Source organism: Mustela lutreola, chromosome 9 (genome assembly GCF_030435805.1).
Source record: "Mustela lutreola isolate mMusLut2 chromosome 9, mMusLut2.pri, whole genome shotgun sequence".
NCBI lineage: Eukaryota > Metazoa > Chordata > Mammalia > Carnivora > Mustelidae > Mustela > Mustela lutreola.
The window spans coordinates 123459650-123474962 of NC_081298.1; the positions used below are offsets into that span (position 1 = coordinate 123459650).

General features: G+C 51.5%; 1 protein-coding gene and 1 long non-coding RNA gene across 4 annotated transcripts in view; one reads left to right on the forward strand and one right to left on the reverse strand.

Moving 5' to 3' along the window:
- Positions 1–15313, reverse strand: part of PLB1 (phospholipase B1) — a 135947-nt gene that overhangs the window by 32821 nt on the left and 87813 nt on the right. For all 3 annotated transcript variants that reach the window (XM_059188732.1, XM_059188733.1, XM_059188731.1), the window contains 14 exons: positions 14818–14899; positions 12345–12449; positions 12132–12227; positions 11854–11925; positions 10800–10838; positions 10195–10255; positions 9272–9330; positions 8291–8364; positions 4240–4283; positions 3553–3661; positions 2023–2074; positions 1542–1622; positions 950–1015; positions 93–193 (listed from right to left, as the gene is read on the reverse strand). In XM_059188732.1, coding sequence (XP_059044715.1) covers positions 93–193; positions 950–1015; positions 1542–1622; positions 2023–2074; positions 3553–3661; positions 4240–4283; positions 8291–8364; positions 9272–9330; positions 10195–10255; positions 10800–10838; positions 11854–11925; positions 12132–12227; positions 12345–12449; positions 14818–14899 — 1041 coding nt within the window. The remainder of the gene's footprint in view (positions 1–92; positions 194–949; positions 1016–1541; positions 1623–2022; positions 2075–3552; positions 3662–4239; positions 4284–8290; positions 8365–9271; positions 9331–10194; positions 10256–10799; positions 10839–11853; positions 11926–12131; positions 12228–12344; positions 12450–14817; positions 14900–15313) is intronic.
- LOC131840597 (uncharacterized) lies at positions 965–8126 on the forward strand. The gene is made up of 3 exons (XR_009357418.1): positions 965–1368; positions 5018–5219; positions 7370–8126. It is a non-coding gene; the product is annotated as an uncharacterized LOC131840597 (long non-coding RNA).

Here is a 15313-nt window from a genome sequence, read left to right on the forward strand (position 1 = left end):
TCACCACTGTGAAAGCGAGACCAGGAGGAGAGTGCTTCTCTGGCAGGGGCAGGGCGGGGGGGCCGGGAGCGGGGCGGCCAGCCCCTGCCTACCTGGCCTGCTGCACAGGGCACCTGTCCGGATTGCCCAGAAACACCTGCCGCAGGATGCTGGGGCTCAGGAAGTCCACAAGGTTGACCAGGGCTCTGGGCACCTACGGGCAAGGCTGCAGGTGAGAGAGGAGCCCCAGGGCCTTCCTCAAGCTGCTTTAGGGCCCTGAGAAGTGGCTCCCTACAGAACTCCAGCTCACGTGTCCCTGAGTGTGCTTCTGGGAGGGCGTGGACACAGCATCACTGCTTAGGGCCCTGCCGGCTATGCCGCCCGCTGCGGGCTGTGGGGTGAGCTGCACGTCCTGGCAGGGACAACATGGCGGACCAGCGTCTAAAGGCCGACAGCTCGGCTCCATTCGGCCATCAGCTAGTGAGCTTCCGATTGGCTGAGCCAGGTGCTCTATTTGCCATTTCCCTCCAGCCCAACATGGACCAGCTCTGCTGAGCAGGCCTGGGGACTCGGCCACCCCGAGAAGCACTGGAGAGTAGGAGGGCTCCCCCCTGGGCAGCTGGAACCCCTTGTCTGTGTCCAGGGGTGGAAAGACAATAAGCTCTTGGGAGCAGGACCAGAGAGGGGCTGCTCTAGATACAGCCTATGGCTCAGTGGGCAGCTTGGGGGGCACTCTGTTGTGGCCACGAGAGAAGGTCTCAGGTGCTGGTGGGGGCAGGGGGGTGGGCAGCGATAAGCACACCGGCTGCCTTGTCATCAAGCCTGAGATCCTTCTGTGATGATTCCGTGCCCTTGGCTGTCTCCTTCAGGGGAGGGGATGTCTCGCCTGCCTTCCCCCATCCTCCCCCATCCTCCCCCGCCCCCCGCCACATGCTTGAGCTGTGTCTAGCTTGTCCAAGCCTCCACCCACCTCTCTATGCAGGATGTCCAAGGCGTTGCGGAGATGGTTAAAAAAGTTGGCTGCAGAATACAGATTCTGGGAAGACACGGGAGGGAGAGGAGGAGCTGGTTCAGGAGAGGGGGCAGCAGGGCAGCTGAAGACCCCCCGCTGGTTCTGCCCCCAGGACTTCTTCTTCCTCTGCCTTCTTCCTCTGACCAGCTCATCATGTCAGAATCTGAGCAGTTGGTTCCTCGTTACTATCAGAGATGGGCCAGCCAGAAGCCTGGAACCTTCAGCCGGAGCTTCCGTTTAGGAGTGAACGTGCGGGTCCCCCCTTCCCACTGCCGGGGTTCACAGTTTCTCCGCTTCCCGAGTTCTCAGGAATTGTAAGAGGGGACTAGAAACCCCATTCCTGCCACCTGCTACCTCACAGCCACTGGGACACGGAGGTGGGTGGAGGCAGAAACCTGAGGTTCATGGGATAAGAGGAGGATAATTGTCGCTGGACAATCCTAGGGTCGATTCAAGGGACTAGTCTCCAAGAGGACGTCCAAGGCCTCCTGGTCAATGTCAGGAACAATGAGTGGGCCTGCCTGCCCTCCCCGCCCTGACCCCCCCATACCGAATCTGTGCAGTAGTCACATAAATCACTGCCTCCAATCATCACGGTGATGACCTTCCAGTCCTTGTGGAAATTCACTCTCTGCACGGGAGGAGGAAAATGCTTGGTGACTTCCAACAAACAAACAAAAATGCCAACAGCCCTAGGAAATCCATTCAGCCCTCTAAGACTTCCTTGCCCACTCAAAATATTGGAATCAGAATCTCAGAGCTGAAAGAATTTTGGAAGTTTATTTATGGACCACAGAACCTTAGCATCAGGAGGAACGTTCAAGATCATTGTGATCAGGGGCAGCCCATCCTCCCTATCCCCCACCGCCATGGATGTAATGTCCTCCAGGGCCTCAGACACGGGCTGTCCTACCATGGCTTAAATGCCTCTAGAGTGCCACGGCTCACTGTTTTCATGGTGGACCATTCCATTTGGGGACTTCAGTGGGTTAGAAAATTAGTGTTTAAAAATAACTATAAATTCGACTCACATGGTCATCTCTCATCCTCTGGACCAGAGTCTGGACTTGGCTCGTAAGTTCCCTGGGAAGGAGAGGAAAGCAGTCCTATGGGGAAACTAGTGCCTGGGTTTTTCCTTCTACAGAGCCTGAACTAGAGGTTTCCATGGCATTATTCCCATTGCCTGGCCTGCCAGAGACCCTTAGGTTCAAAGACAAGGAGCCACTTGCCTGTTCTGGAAAGTTATTACAACAAATAATCCATTGACAAACCAATTATCAGTGCCAATTATCTGTTTGTCCTAAGCCACACAGCCTAGGGTACTGTCAACTCTATTTGTTACTCGTGGTCTCCTTTCTAGGACTCCACATGCAATGTGTCTTTTAGGGTTCCATGTTGGGAAACCATTTGTTTCCTTTGCAGGACTAGTCTAGGTGATGAAAATAGATCTATGAAGGTTTTAGCATTTTAGCATGCTTCCTCTTTTCCCCCTGGCTGCCAGGAAGCTGAGAGTCTGATAGTTAGGCAGAAGAACTGCAGAAATGCTCCTCCTCACCCGGTTGCTTCTTCCCCGTCCCCCTGCCACCAGTGGCTGTGACTTTTCTCACTTATGTCCATGTTCCTTGTGTTATTTTTTTCAGTAAACTTAGCCAGATGCTTCTTTTAGAAAGAGGTGGGGGAGTAAGTATACGCTATATACATGCCTGGGTTTATAAATCATGGAAAGACTAGATCTTAAGCATCCCAAGCTCCCCAGTAGTTTTGGCCTGTGTTATGGGTCTGGGTGAGATGGATCCATGGCACGGTGATTTCCTGGGACCTGCCCCTGGGTCCATCTGTCTCCAGATGTTTTCATTGCCAAGAAGGGTCTTCCCAGGTTGGCAGGCAGTGCCCATCATCTAGAAAGGCGTAGGCCCGAGCTGAGGTGGGGGTACTGACAGTGTGTTGGGGGCCCAGATGGCCAGGCCAGGAGTAAGGAAACCGGGGCTGTGGGGGACACTAAGAGCAAGGTGAGGGACCTCCCGAGACCACCTGGGGGGCTGAGCAGTCCTGCCTCTCAACTGCATTTCCTACTCACTCCAGAGGGGGCTAGGGACAAGCCATGGCGCATTGCCCCAGGAACCTCCAAGGCTGGAGATTCTGGCTTGCCCATTCATCTGTTGGCACTCCCCGATCTTTTCGGGGAACTGCCACTTGTGACTCTTGGGAGGAGCAAATCTCTCTAGCACCATTATGTCATAGTGAGAATCAGAACTTGGATGAGGTTAGTTGGTTAGTCGCATGATTAGAAAGAACATGCCGCCCAAGGAGCGAGGTCAGGAGTTCAGCCTCTAGGGCCATGGCTCCTGTCCCAGTGGCAGCCTCTCTGGCCTCCCTGCTGCAGCCCTAGTCACAGAGGCAGCAAGGGAAGAGAGTGGCTGAAGACCTCCCAGATCATTGCTATACATGGAGAAATGTCCCTTTTGCACAGGGAGGTCAGGCTCACCATCTCAAAGGGGACCACATACCGCCCCCTCATTGCCACGCCCCCCCCAACAGGCCCTCCTCCCCAAATGCCATACTCAGCCTTTGCTCCAGGAACAGCCTGATTAAGGAATGCATTTGTGTCATTGGCATTGCCCGTGCCCACTGCGTAGCCTGTGAGATTTCCGTTAAACTCCCGAAGAATGTCTGGAAGAGCAGGGGGTGAACAGGACACGGAGAATTTAAGAAGGAGGGGCAGGGTATCTTTTCTGCTCTAGGCTCCCTGGAGTGGGTTTTTTACCATCTTCATGCAGCTGGGATGGTTGGGGGGTGGTGTGTGCCTGGCAGGGACTGGGGCTCTCTGAGCGGAAATGACCTGATGACACGGTGGGCCAAGGCAGGAAGGTGTCTCAGCTTCCCTCCCCTCCCTTCCCCTCCTCTCCCTTCTTCCCTCCCATCCCTTCACAGTGCAGGGCATATTCACAATCTCATTGGATGGTCTCTGCACCCCCTGGGCCATTGAAAGAACCTGAGGCTCAGAATGTTTGGAGACTCGCTCTAGGTCACTTGGCAAGTACAGAGAAGAGCCAGGACTTGAACCCAGGCCTCGGGGCTCCAAATAGAGTGTTTAGGACACCCTCTTCAGCTACCTGTCCCTCGGCCTCTGCACCCGCTCAACGGCAGTATGCAAAGACAACTTCCTCCTTTCTTAGCTGGGGCATTCTTAGGAAGCCGGGGCTCAGGGGGAATTGGTGAACAGACTCAAGCCCCTGGTGGTTACTTACTCGGTAAGGTAGTCACGGTATCCAGAGAGTTGTTCCCTCCTGAACTGTAGGGAGTAAACACACCAGGGAGAAAGAGTGAATCAATACTTGGGCTTCTGTGAAAGAGCACCCCATCTTTCTTAGTGCCTGAACCATCGGCCCCTGTAAGATGTACCAGACCCATTGGTCTCTTTGTGTTGGAGAAACTCTTGAGAAAGTCTGCATTTCCCAAAGTGTTGGTTCCCCACAACAAACAGGATTTGAAGGCAAAAAAAGAACTGTTTCTTTTTTCCACCAAATCAGGAAGGAAAGCACTTAGCTGAGCATGTACTATGTGCCCGCATGCCCTAGATTCTCTACGTTAGATACCTGACACTTCCCAAAAAACAAGCTTCTGATACAGATGCAACTATTCCCATTTTACAGAAAAGGAAGTTGAGGTGCATAGAGATTAATGAACTTTTGAAAGGTAACTAAAAACCAGCTTGAGGTGCAAACTTTTGGAAAATGGATTAACTCTTCTCTGCCCAGTGGGGAGGCCAATTGCACTGGGAGTTTCACCAGAGGGTCTCTCACTGCCTTCCAATGCCTAATCTGATTTTATCTACTTGGATGTAGTTTCATGCTGTTCAATCTAACCTCAAGACCCATTCAAGATTACATTTCCTTTCATGCATTTAAATTGAATACACGTGGGAGGCCCAGAGAGAAGTACTTCTATTTGAACAAAGTCCAATGTTCAAATGTACTGTATTTATTGTTTTGTTTTTTCTCCCTGCACTTCCTTCCTCAATGCCAGCATATTATTCCAGGCCAGTGGATTTTGAGAACACCGTGTTTGCATCCAGCCCACCAGCATGGACTTCCAAAGGATAGGCCATGAATCAAAGTCATGGCTCTTCTTCATTCAAGGAATTGCTAGGGATGAAGACAACTCTTTCAGATGAGGGTAGTTGAGTCTGGGGCTTGGCAGCCCCAGGTGATGGAGAGAAAGAAGCCAGGTGAGCTCTGCCATCACCTGACTCAGGTGCATCTCTCTCCCATCTCCCATCTGATGTCGAACCTAACTTGGCCAGTGGTTGGACCTTTGTTCAAGCTTCTGATTCTACTCCAACTGTGCGTGAAGCTAACTGCTTCAGCTACTACCTGATCCTCCTTTCTTGCAACTAAAAGTGTTTACTCAGAACACTTTGTACTTGAAAAGGAATGAGAAACCCATATACCTCCTCCAGTCACTGTTTCTCACTCTGCCTCCTTTTCTTCTTCACTGTACATATAAACATGAACATGGAGATAAACCTACACATACACATCAAGTACTTCCTACTGTCATTTGTCTACAAGTATCTTTGTTCTAAAACAAGTCCCGCTGCTGATCAAGACTAGCAGGCTCTAGAAATCTCTGAGTGAACATTTCTAGGAGAAAGAGAATTACACAAATCAACATGGACGAACAAAAATATCTAAGCCCTCATTTCGTTGAGAACTATGTGACACATGAAAGAAAAGAGACCCATACGAAACAGCTAGTTAGTGTGAGAGCCTTCTGATGAATGCAATTTATATTAAACCATGAGCTCAAAGGCTGGGTTTTATTTATCTGTTGTCACCCACAGTGCATAGAGAATTACAGAGTAGACACTTAATGACATTTGTGGAAGGAGTTTCAGTGAGATTGAACACCAAATTAAGTTTTTAAAAAAGCTTTTTTTTTTTGTAAGCAAATTTTACTTTGGTCCTTTGATACCAAAAAAACAAACTTATTTTAACAAAAAAAAAAAAAAAAAAAAAAAAGAAAAGAAAAAAGAAAAAGCAGCGATACTCCAGAGATCTCTGGCCCTGGCACATAGTTAAGCTGGACAAAGCCAGCACTTGTCCCTGACATATGGTTCTCTCAGGTCAAGGGCTTTGGAAATAGTCACCGCCAAGCCTTGTCCTGCAGGTCCTGCCCACAGCAACACACCTCCCAAGAATTCTGGGTCATCTTCCCCTGACTCTATGAGGCCCCCTCTCTCAACTTAGTCTCCTACAGGAAGAGACTCAAATTACAGTCTTCATTTACTTGGAACCATGTATTGCCTATTGTTTCCAAATCAGAAGCTTTAATGGCTTCAGAAAATTGCTTTTCTTAGGTCAACCTACTACATGGACATTGTCCAGGGGATGCTGACAGGTTTTGTGAACAAAGAAAAGATGCTGGGATTAAGAGAAACATAGGATTAAACAGATACAATTTAAACACATTTCTTCATTGCAGGGCTTCTCAGAGCTTTTAATGATAATATACATACATGTGAGTTCTCCACAAGGCAGCTATGGTGGGTAATGTTCCCTCACCAGTGTAAATAACTTTGCCCTCTTGCGGAACGTGTTGGGGGCTGGTGTTCCATGGAATACTTTTTGGGAAACACCAGTCTATTCTACCCAAGTGTCAAACCCATATCTCAGGCTCTGACCAAGTTTCCATCATTAACACATGTAGACCATGGGGCAGGTATCTGAAACATTTAGAACAAGGGATTTTTAAAGTATAGCAGCCATGGGCTGGGCAAGGCTTTCGACTAGGACCAGAAGATTCAAACATCAGGCCATACCTGGCCTCCTTTACAGGGAGAAATAGAGCAACAGCAGAATGTTTTCATTGCTACAGAGAAACATTTAGCAGAAGATTGTCTGTATCTGAATGCCAGGAATCTGTCTGGTTGGACTGTGAGCCTCCCCATATCACCCCACCACGTGCGGTTCCCCACAGTATGACCTAAAGCCCCTTCCTTCTTGAGCCAAGACTGAGCGCATCTGCGCCCAGCTCAAGCCATTTCTGGATTAGATGTCATAAGCTCTGCTTGCTTTCTTCCCCTCTGGCTTTTCTTTTTCTCCCAGCCTCAGTAACATTTGGGGCACAGTGGTTAGGAGACGAGACTCTGTTCTGTTCTCTGCAGCCCACTGGAGGCCCTCTACCCAGCGGGGAGGAGGGGGGGATGGGGAAAAGTGGGGGCATTTACCAGAGCGGCTGATGTCCTCCTGCTCCCCATGCTCCTTTCTTCCTTCCTCCCATCCAGGCACACCTTCCTTTCTGGGGCTGTCCTCAGGGTTGGCCAGAGAACTGCCCTCATCTCAACTGTCCCCACCCTGTTCCCTCTCACTTTTCCAGAAGAAACTTTCCATCTGAATTCACTGGGCGGAAGACGGGAGGAGGCAAGCATGTGGAGTGGCTGTAAAACGTCTTCGCACTCTGCCCTCTCCTGGCTGGCCTTGTTTGGAATTCTGAGCTAATTGCCAAGGACTGTGAAATACACATAAACTCGAACTTCACTGGAAAAGAAAAAAACTGAAGAACATCCACCCACACCCAACCACTCACCTCACCCGCTCTGAGCTTTTTCTACCTCTGGTCTGGAATGCCCTTTCTCATCTGATGGCTCATCTATCAACTCCCACCTTCTCTAGGAGCTTTCTTTAGCGACCAGGATCTCACTTTCAAGCCGCTCATGCCCATGGAGCTCAAGCATTTGCGGATACTTCCCATCCACCCCCTCGCCCACCCGGCTCAGTGCCAGGTCTGGTGCAGGCACCCGGGAGGGCTCCAGGCTGGTGAGTCTGTCTTAGTCCTCTCCTTCTGAAGTGGTGTGTTGCATTTCAGAGTTTTCTGGACAGACGTGGACATATATGTGAAGGCAGAGACGTGAGCACAGAATGACATGAACAAATACATAGAGATAGCAAACAGACGGAGATCTCCACGTATGCACAGACATGTAAACAGGCAGGTGAAGACTCAGAGGTTTGGAGCTTTTCAGGTGCATTTCATGTTGAATTTGCTGACCCAGGAGTCTGACAAGAACCCTGGTTTTCTTCTTCTGTACAATTAAAGAAAAAAAAAGTTGTCAACAATAAAATATCCTCTCTATTCACCCTATGGTCACATTTTGCAGAAATACATCAATTTTCGTTCTGAAACCCCTTCCAGATCCAGTCCTGGCTCCTCAGTATTTACACATTTACAAGAGACAATCCCCTCACCCAATTTCTGGGGGTGAGCCTGGGGCGGGAGGGGGTGAAGGGTTAGCATTACCTATATGACAGTCCCCGATACTGCGTGGTCACATCAGAAAGGTCATTCGGTTTGGAGCCAATTCCATTGCCAGCCTTTTGAAAACACACCAAAGTCCATAGGAAAATGAATAAGTCAGAGGAAAGGGAAGCGGGCAGTTGCCAATGCATTTATCATGCGGTGTGAGCAGACCCTGCGCTGGGAGCCCGAGAACAGGCTTGCATTCTCCCATGCTCCTTTCCAGTCATTTGCCCTGCCTGCCTCTCAGCTGCCTCCTAACTGACCCGAGGACATGACTTGCTGAGCTCTGGTCCCCACAGGATTGCTCTGATGACGAAATTGGATCATGGTGGCAAAAACAGCTTTGCAAACTCCCAAGTGCTTTGCATGTATGAGACATGGTCATATTACCACTGCAAGCCCTACGCTCCGAACTTCTCTTAGAAGCACGAAGGAGCCTATCTCTAGATTGGAGTGGACCGCAGTGGGCAGGCTTCTCATAAACGTCACATTTTTCCTCTTTCCCTCTGGGACATTCTGTAAGGCAATCTTGTGGCCTCAGAAGTGCTGCCAGAAAGTGGTCATCTGGGAGGGCTGGAGCCCTGTTTCTTGGATATTCACAGCAGAGCTTAAGCCATGGTTGTGGAGTCTCCTGCTTTGCACGCAGGTGCACGGACAGAATATATGTGAGGGTTTGAGCTACTCCTCAAGTGTAATCCAGAGGGAAAGGAGCACCCACACAGGTGGGTTCAGAAGGTTATTTTGAGTTGAAATGACATCTTTTCTGCAGTTGTTAAAAAAAGCAATTGTGAGGTGTTCGCTCTTGAAAAAGATGTCCCCTTGCACACCTGATTGAGAAAGTGACTGCAAAATCAAACCATTGCCACCCTCTGGGATGGACAGGGCCAGGCTAGGGGCAGAAGTCAGGGGTGCAGGCTCTGGGCCTAACAGGTGCAGCTTCCCCCACCCCCCACCCCCCACCTGGGACCCAAGCACCCTTACGGTCAGGGAGTCCCCCAGTGCAGCCACGACTTGGATGTCTGCCGGTCTCAGGGCGTGCACTGGAAAGACAAGCGGACACACTTGAGTGCAGGGGAAGGAACCTGTAGTCAAGAGTCTAGGGCTTCTGACCTGAAGCAGGACCAGAGGCATGACCTGTGTGTTAGGGCCATGGAGACAGAGGTTATATGAAGGATTTCCTCAGAAAAGACTCAACAAACAAATCCCGGGCCTGTGGGAAGAGTGGTGCAGAGGCGGGGGGGGGGGGGGGGGCAGGGTGGAGGGATGGTGGGGAGGAGAGAGTGGAATTTACACATGGTGGGGTGGGAGGCCAGCTGTGACCTTGAGGGCAGGGCCACCTGGGTGCTGGACCATGTGAGATGAGCTATAGGGTTTGAGGCCCAGCCCCTTTACAGCTGCGTTCTGAGTTTCCGCCAAGAGTCTGAGAAAGACTCATGTCAGGCCTTGCCCTGTCCCAGATCGCTTTTGAAGCCTCCATGGAAATTTCTGGCCCTCTTGCAGGGAGCAGTGATCAGAGAGCCTGGGGCCCCAGGGCACCCCGCAGAGCTGACTTGCTCCTGGGACTTGCTGGGCAACCCCCCGCGCCCCCAGCTCTTGGCCTCAGGGAGGTCACGCCACTAGGCTGGGCCATTAAGGGGGAGCTCCTGGAGGTCCCTGACTAACAGGCTGAATTGAGGGCAGCAAACAGTTCTTGGCCTGGTCACCTTGGGTCCTGTGGAGTAAAGACATCGTTGCACAGCAGAGGGGGACAAAGCCTGTTCCAGGCAACCACCCAGACAGGAAGCAAGCAAGCCCCAGCCCTAAAGCTGCCATTGAGTTACACATGCCAAGTCTTGTCAGAGCACTCGTTGGCCTCCGAGTGCTTTGGGGGGGGCCTGGGTTCTGATGTGTCCTAAGGGGTTTACCTGAGGTGGGTGTCGAGGAAGAAGGGGCTCTGTGCCTGCAAGGCAGGTGGCTCCCGTGACCCTAAAGGCATAGAACAAATCATAGAATCTCAGGGTTGAAAGGGACCAGAGAGGTTGGCTGGGCATCAAACTCACTTGGAGAGCTTCACCAAACACACCTGGATTCCTGGGTCCCACCCTGGGGAGGGACCTGGAAAGGCACTTTGAGAAGGCTCCCTAGGTGATCTTAGGCTGGGATCCGATACCCTAGTTCAGATCGCCCACCATCCAGTGCAAGAATCAGAGCCCTGACACAACAATCTTATCCTACCCTAGCCATCTCTGATTCTACAGCCTTACAAGGATAAAACTCTCATCACCTAAGTCTCTGAAGCGGTCCGACTGGCTGGTCCCACCTGGGCTGTTAACCAGTGTGGCTTCTCCTGCCCACCGCCTGGTCTGAAGGTGTAGGTCAGTAGACCTCACAGAAGAGCATGAATCTCCCTTGGCTGCCCACCAGGACCTTTACCCGCATTGCCTCCCCCGCCACCTTGTGGGGCCAGTCCCAGCTTGGGGACTGCCCACCCTGCTGGCTGGAGAGCCACAAGGAGGAAACAAGCTCGTACCTGCGCTCTGTTCTTGTAGGTGCTCAGAAACGGCCAGACCTGTGAGAAGAGGGCCATGAGCAGCTCTAGCATGTTCGCTGGCTTCCTGCATGACACTTCCAGCCTCCCCTGCCCACGTTCCCAAGCCCCTCCCCGCGAGGCTGACCGCTGGGGGCTCCCTCCCAGGATGCACTGGGCCTTCTCTGCAACCTGAACTCTTAGGAACAGCTAGCATAAAGCCTGCAGTGGCTCCCAGGTGAGCAGGTTTGCTCTCCACTCCCCTCTCAGCTGGCTGGGTGGCGGCATCCCCTCTCTTTCCCGCCCCTGACCCTCCCACCCCAGCCAGTGCCTCAGTAGGTAAGTGCATGTTGCCTACTCCCCAGACCCCTTGCCACCCCAGGCCACTCCCACCCTGGCCAGGCAAGAAAGTCAGGTACTTTGAGGTCCTGCTCCATGTAAGCCCTGGCTCAGAGGTTCCCAGTCTAGGCCTGGGACCCCTCTGGGAATATGAAGGACATTGTAGAGGGGAGGGAGCAGCTCCAGAGGTCCAAGTATCCCTCTGGCCATTTGTGAGTGAACATGGTGGGGGGATGGGTCTGCTTTGCCTTCCCAGGTAAAGTCTGCTTTTCTAGCTCAAGCTTTCATTTGACCAGCCCCTCCCCCGTCGCCCTAGCAGATACTCCAGGTCTCAGTTTCTCGATCTTTCTATCCAGCCACAGAGACAGTAGCTACATGGAGACAGGGTATCCTTTCTGCCCCATCCTGGTCTTGATGTTCTCCACTGCCCCCTGGTCTCCAAAATGAGAGCTGGAAGGTGCTATCATGTTCCCCTTCCTGGGTGTGTGCAGGCTCCCTGGGACATGGAGAGACAAAGGGACACTAGGCAACCCCGGCCACAGGTGGCTGTCGTCCCCTTACGGTCCAGCCAGATGGGCTCTGTGGACGATCGCCTGGAGTCTGGGCTGGGAGTGAGAACTAGGGATGAAACGAGCTGAGAAACCTGAGAGATGCTATAATCCTGTAAAAGATCCTCAGATAAACAGACCCGTTGACAAGGACGAGGTTCACATGCTACCTGGTTCGGGCAGGTGATATTGATCTTGTATTCAAAGTTGTGCTGTGTTGTCTTCTGGCCAACAGGTTCCAGCTAAAGCAAGAAGTGGAAAGAGGTGGCAAGAAGGGAGAGGTCAGGCTGCAGGTCAGGGCTGGGGAAGGAAGGGACGGACACAGGCACTGTCATTGCTATGGGGAAGGGGATCATACAGCCTGATGGGCCTCTGAACTCCTTCAAAAGCTGGCCAGGGTCTTTCTCCTACAGAGAGAGGATAGGTTTTCCTACCTCGGTCGTCTTACCATGCTGTTCCAGAGGGCGCTGGCCGCGTGCGCGTGAGCTTTGCTGCTGAAGTGGAAACAGTCAGGAGCAAAGAAAGAGCTGTCCGGCAACCCGTCCTGGTCCCAGGGCGTAAAGGAGGGTCCGTGTTGGAGGATGTCAGGGACACAAATGACACTCAGAACGGACTGGGCTCTGCGGGGCTCCCCTACACCCACCAGGTTTGCTTTCCTTACCGGCGTCTTTGGCATGTCCACTTTCTCGAAGAACGGCTGCACGACCACCGTGAAATCCTCTCTTGTGTCGTACCGACCGCTCTCAACCAGCTGGTGAGTCCCCTCCTGCAGGAGGCAAAGGGGGCAGGGGTCAGGGGGGTCTCCCCACCTCTGCTCGGGCTGTGTGCCACCTCTTTCGCTGTTATAGAATTGAACAGAGTCCGCCCCTGGAGTGAAATCAATCTGTAACAAAATCTCAACTGATCAGGAACCAGTTAGTTACTTTTTTAGATCAGACTTCTGCCTCAACCCCAACCTCCGCTCACAGCGGCGTGTATCTGACCTAGGCTGTGGGGGAAATAAAGGAAAGGCAAGGAAAAACCCAAGACCATCAGCTTGATCTCCTCTGGAAGCTTCTGATTAAAGACTGGGACAGGGGGTGGGGGAGGGCATGAATTCAATGTAATGACTTTTGGGGGATAATCATTACATTTAATTTATTTCTGTCCTACATTTGTTCAGAAACTCAAAGGTGAATCAGCAATGATATTTAATGCCCATTTATATCATCTGTGCATGGTGTGTGTTTAGGGGGGTCAGGCATGCTCCCGTGCATACACCCTTCTCTGAGACCCTCAGGTCTCTCCAGGAAGGTAACAGAGCTGTTACTCTCATAGCATCCCCTTGGGCTCGGTTCTAGGAGGACAGGTTAGCCCAGTTCTGGCTCCAGGTTCTGCCAGCTTCTGCCATTTTCACTGTTTACAGGATTTCTACCATTTGGGGCCAGGACTCTGGCTGGAACAGGCAGTCAGGAACATCAGTGGGGTCATTACCGAAGGCGCCACATGTACTTTTCCCCGGGGGAATGCTTCCCCTCTCTGGACCTCTCTTTCCTCATCTGTAAGTGGAGGATGTGTGGCCAGGCCTGGACCCTCCCTTAGATCCCTTCCAGTGCTACTGGTTGCTCTGTGAAGAGCCACAATGGCCCACAGTGGAACCAGGCCCCTCTTGGGAAATGAAAGAAATAGTGTCTAGAATGCCTGGCACATGGTGGTCATGAATAGTAATGATCATCTCCATGGAGAGAGATGGGAGTCATAGCTTTTGCAGAAAGAAGGGAGAGGAGTCTGCCAGTGTGTGTGATGGCCTCCTGCGGCTGACCATGAACTTCTCCTGGATCTCAGTGGTAACCAACATTAGACCTGGGAACGGCATCTGAACCCACTTCCTATGTTTGGAAAAACTCCACCTATATGAAGAGCAGCCCACCTCCCACTGTACAAAATGAGGAAGACAAATGCGGGCTCTCCCAGTGACCCCCACACCCGGGCTTAGGCACACGCCAGGGGCCCTCCAAAGCTAGTGCCAGAAAGAGGGACAGCACAGAATCCATTCTGCTAAGGGTGGCAACTGTGGCCGATTCCTAGAAGCAGCAGTGACATTGGTGTCCACAGTGTCTCCACTGAACGAGTTCCTTGGTCTGATTTTGATCCTTATGATTTGGTCCCTAGAGTTTCATGATGCCATGATTTCTGGTGCCTCCACCTCTGATCATAGCTTTTTAACTCTTCCAGACGGTCTACTTAAATAATCCAACTGCTTAAATTAACCCATATCACATACATTTTTGTTGCTTGCCTCCAAGAACCTGTTCTACTTGGAACAAACAGGTTTGCTCTCATGGCTGTAACCTTGGCTGCCTTCCTTCTCCTAGTACATGCCATGGACTTCTGCCTTCCCGCAGCAGAAGGAAGTACCGCTGGGGAGTCACCCAGAGGGTGATAGATGGAGGCTCGTTCCCTCAAGCCCTGATACCCCTGATGGGAAGTGGTTCTGTTCCAAGGAGTCCATGAGTTTTAAGGATGGATCCATCCTGGTAACTGTTTGCAGCCTACTCTAGAAGAACCGGAAGGCTACCATTGCCCTCTTGAGTGACTGGATGATTATTTTGGGGGAAACTGAAGGTCGTCAAGGGAGCCAGCTGCTCTGGCCAAAGACTGGACGGAAAAAGGCCCCAAATGAATAATGCACAGGATGTCTGGAGATCATTGGCTGACTCTCTTTCTCCCTGTGCTCCCCCAGAGTACCTGCTTCCCTGGGAGAGGACAGCAAAGGACATGCAAGTCATCTCAGAGAATCCTCTAGACTCTCTTAGGTGGAAAAGGCTTCCCAGCTAGGAGTCAGAAACTCACACACACTCTCCAAATGGAAATAGTGTGTGTGTGTGTGTGTGTGTGGTGTGTAAGGCTAGGAACGGAGATTTCATGAAGTGTGTTGAGTGACTCGGCTCTACAAGCTTGGTGCAAATAAACCAAATCACAGTCCCTATGGTCTTTCAAGATGTCTTCAAATCTGCAAATGGCTCACTGGTCACCTCACACCCTCACACTGGACAGCGGGGATCACGATAAGGTAAGCATGACCTCATTTCTCACCGGAGCAAGGAAACCACACAGCATTTCTGGTGCGGTCTCAGAACCCGTTCTCAGCTTACCTGGTATTGCTTATTCACTTCGATGAGGGCGGCAAGTTCTGTTGAGTTATCCTCAAACTTCAGGACACAGGGGCACAGGTTCCTGTGGACCGAACCAAGAGATGCCTCACCTCACCAAGATCACTGTCCAAATGCATGACATTGACTTGACTTGAGATTCACAATCTATTTGACCTAGAGGTGTTGGAAGTCAGTACTAATGGAAGCCCCGCCAGATGAAGCTGGAGGAAGTTCCCCAGAGCTGCATTTTCTCATGAAAATGAGCCAGTTACTTCTGACCTCTGCAGGAACGACTTCCGGAGCTGGTTACCTTATGACTGTGTGAGGACAGACCAGGCAACAGAGGTAAAGCACACCTACTTTTAAATAATAACAGGGGCAGCAACGCTCAGAATAAGGGCTCACACGTCCTGATGCTCACCGTTCCAAGAGTTTTATGGGTATTAACCCATTTGGTTTTCCTCTCAGTGAATCAAGAAGTTGTATTATCATCCCC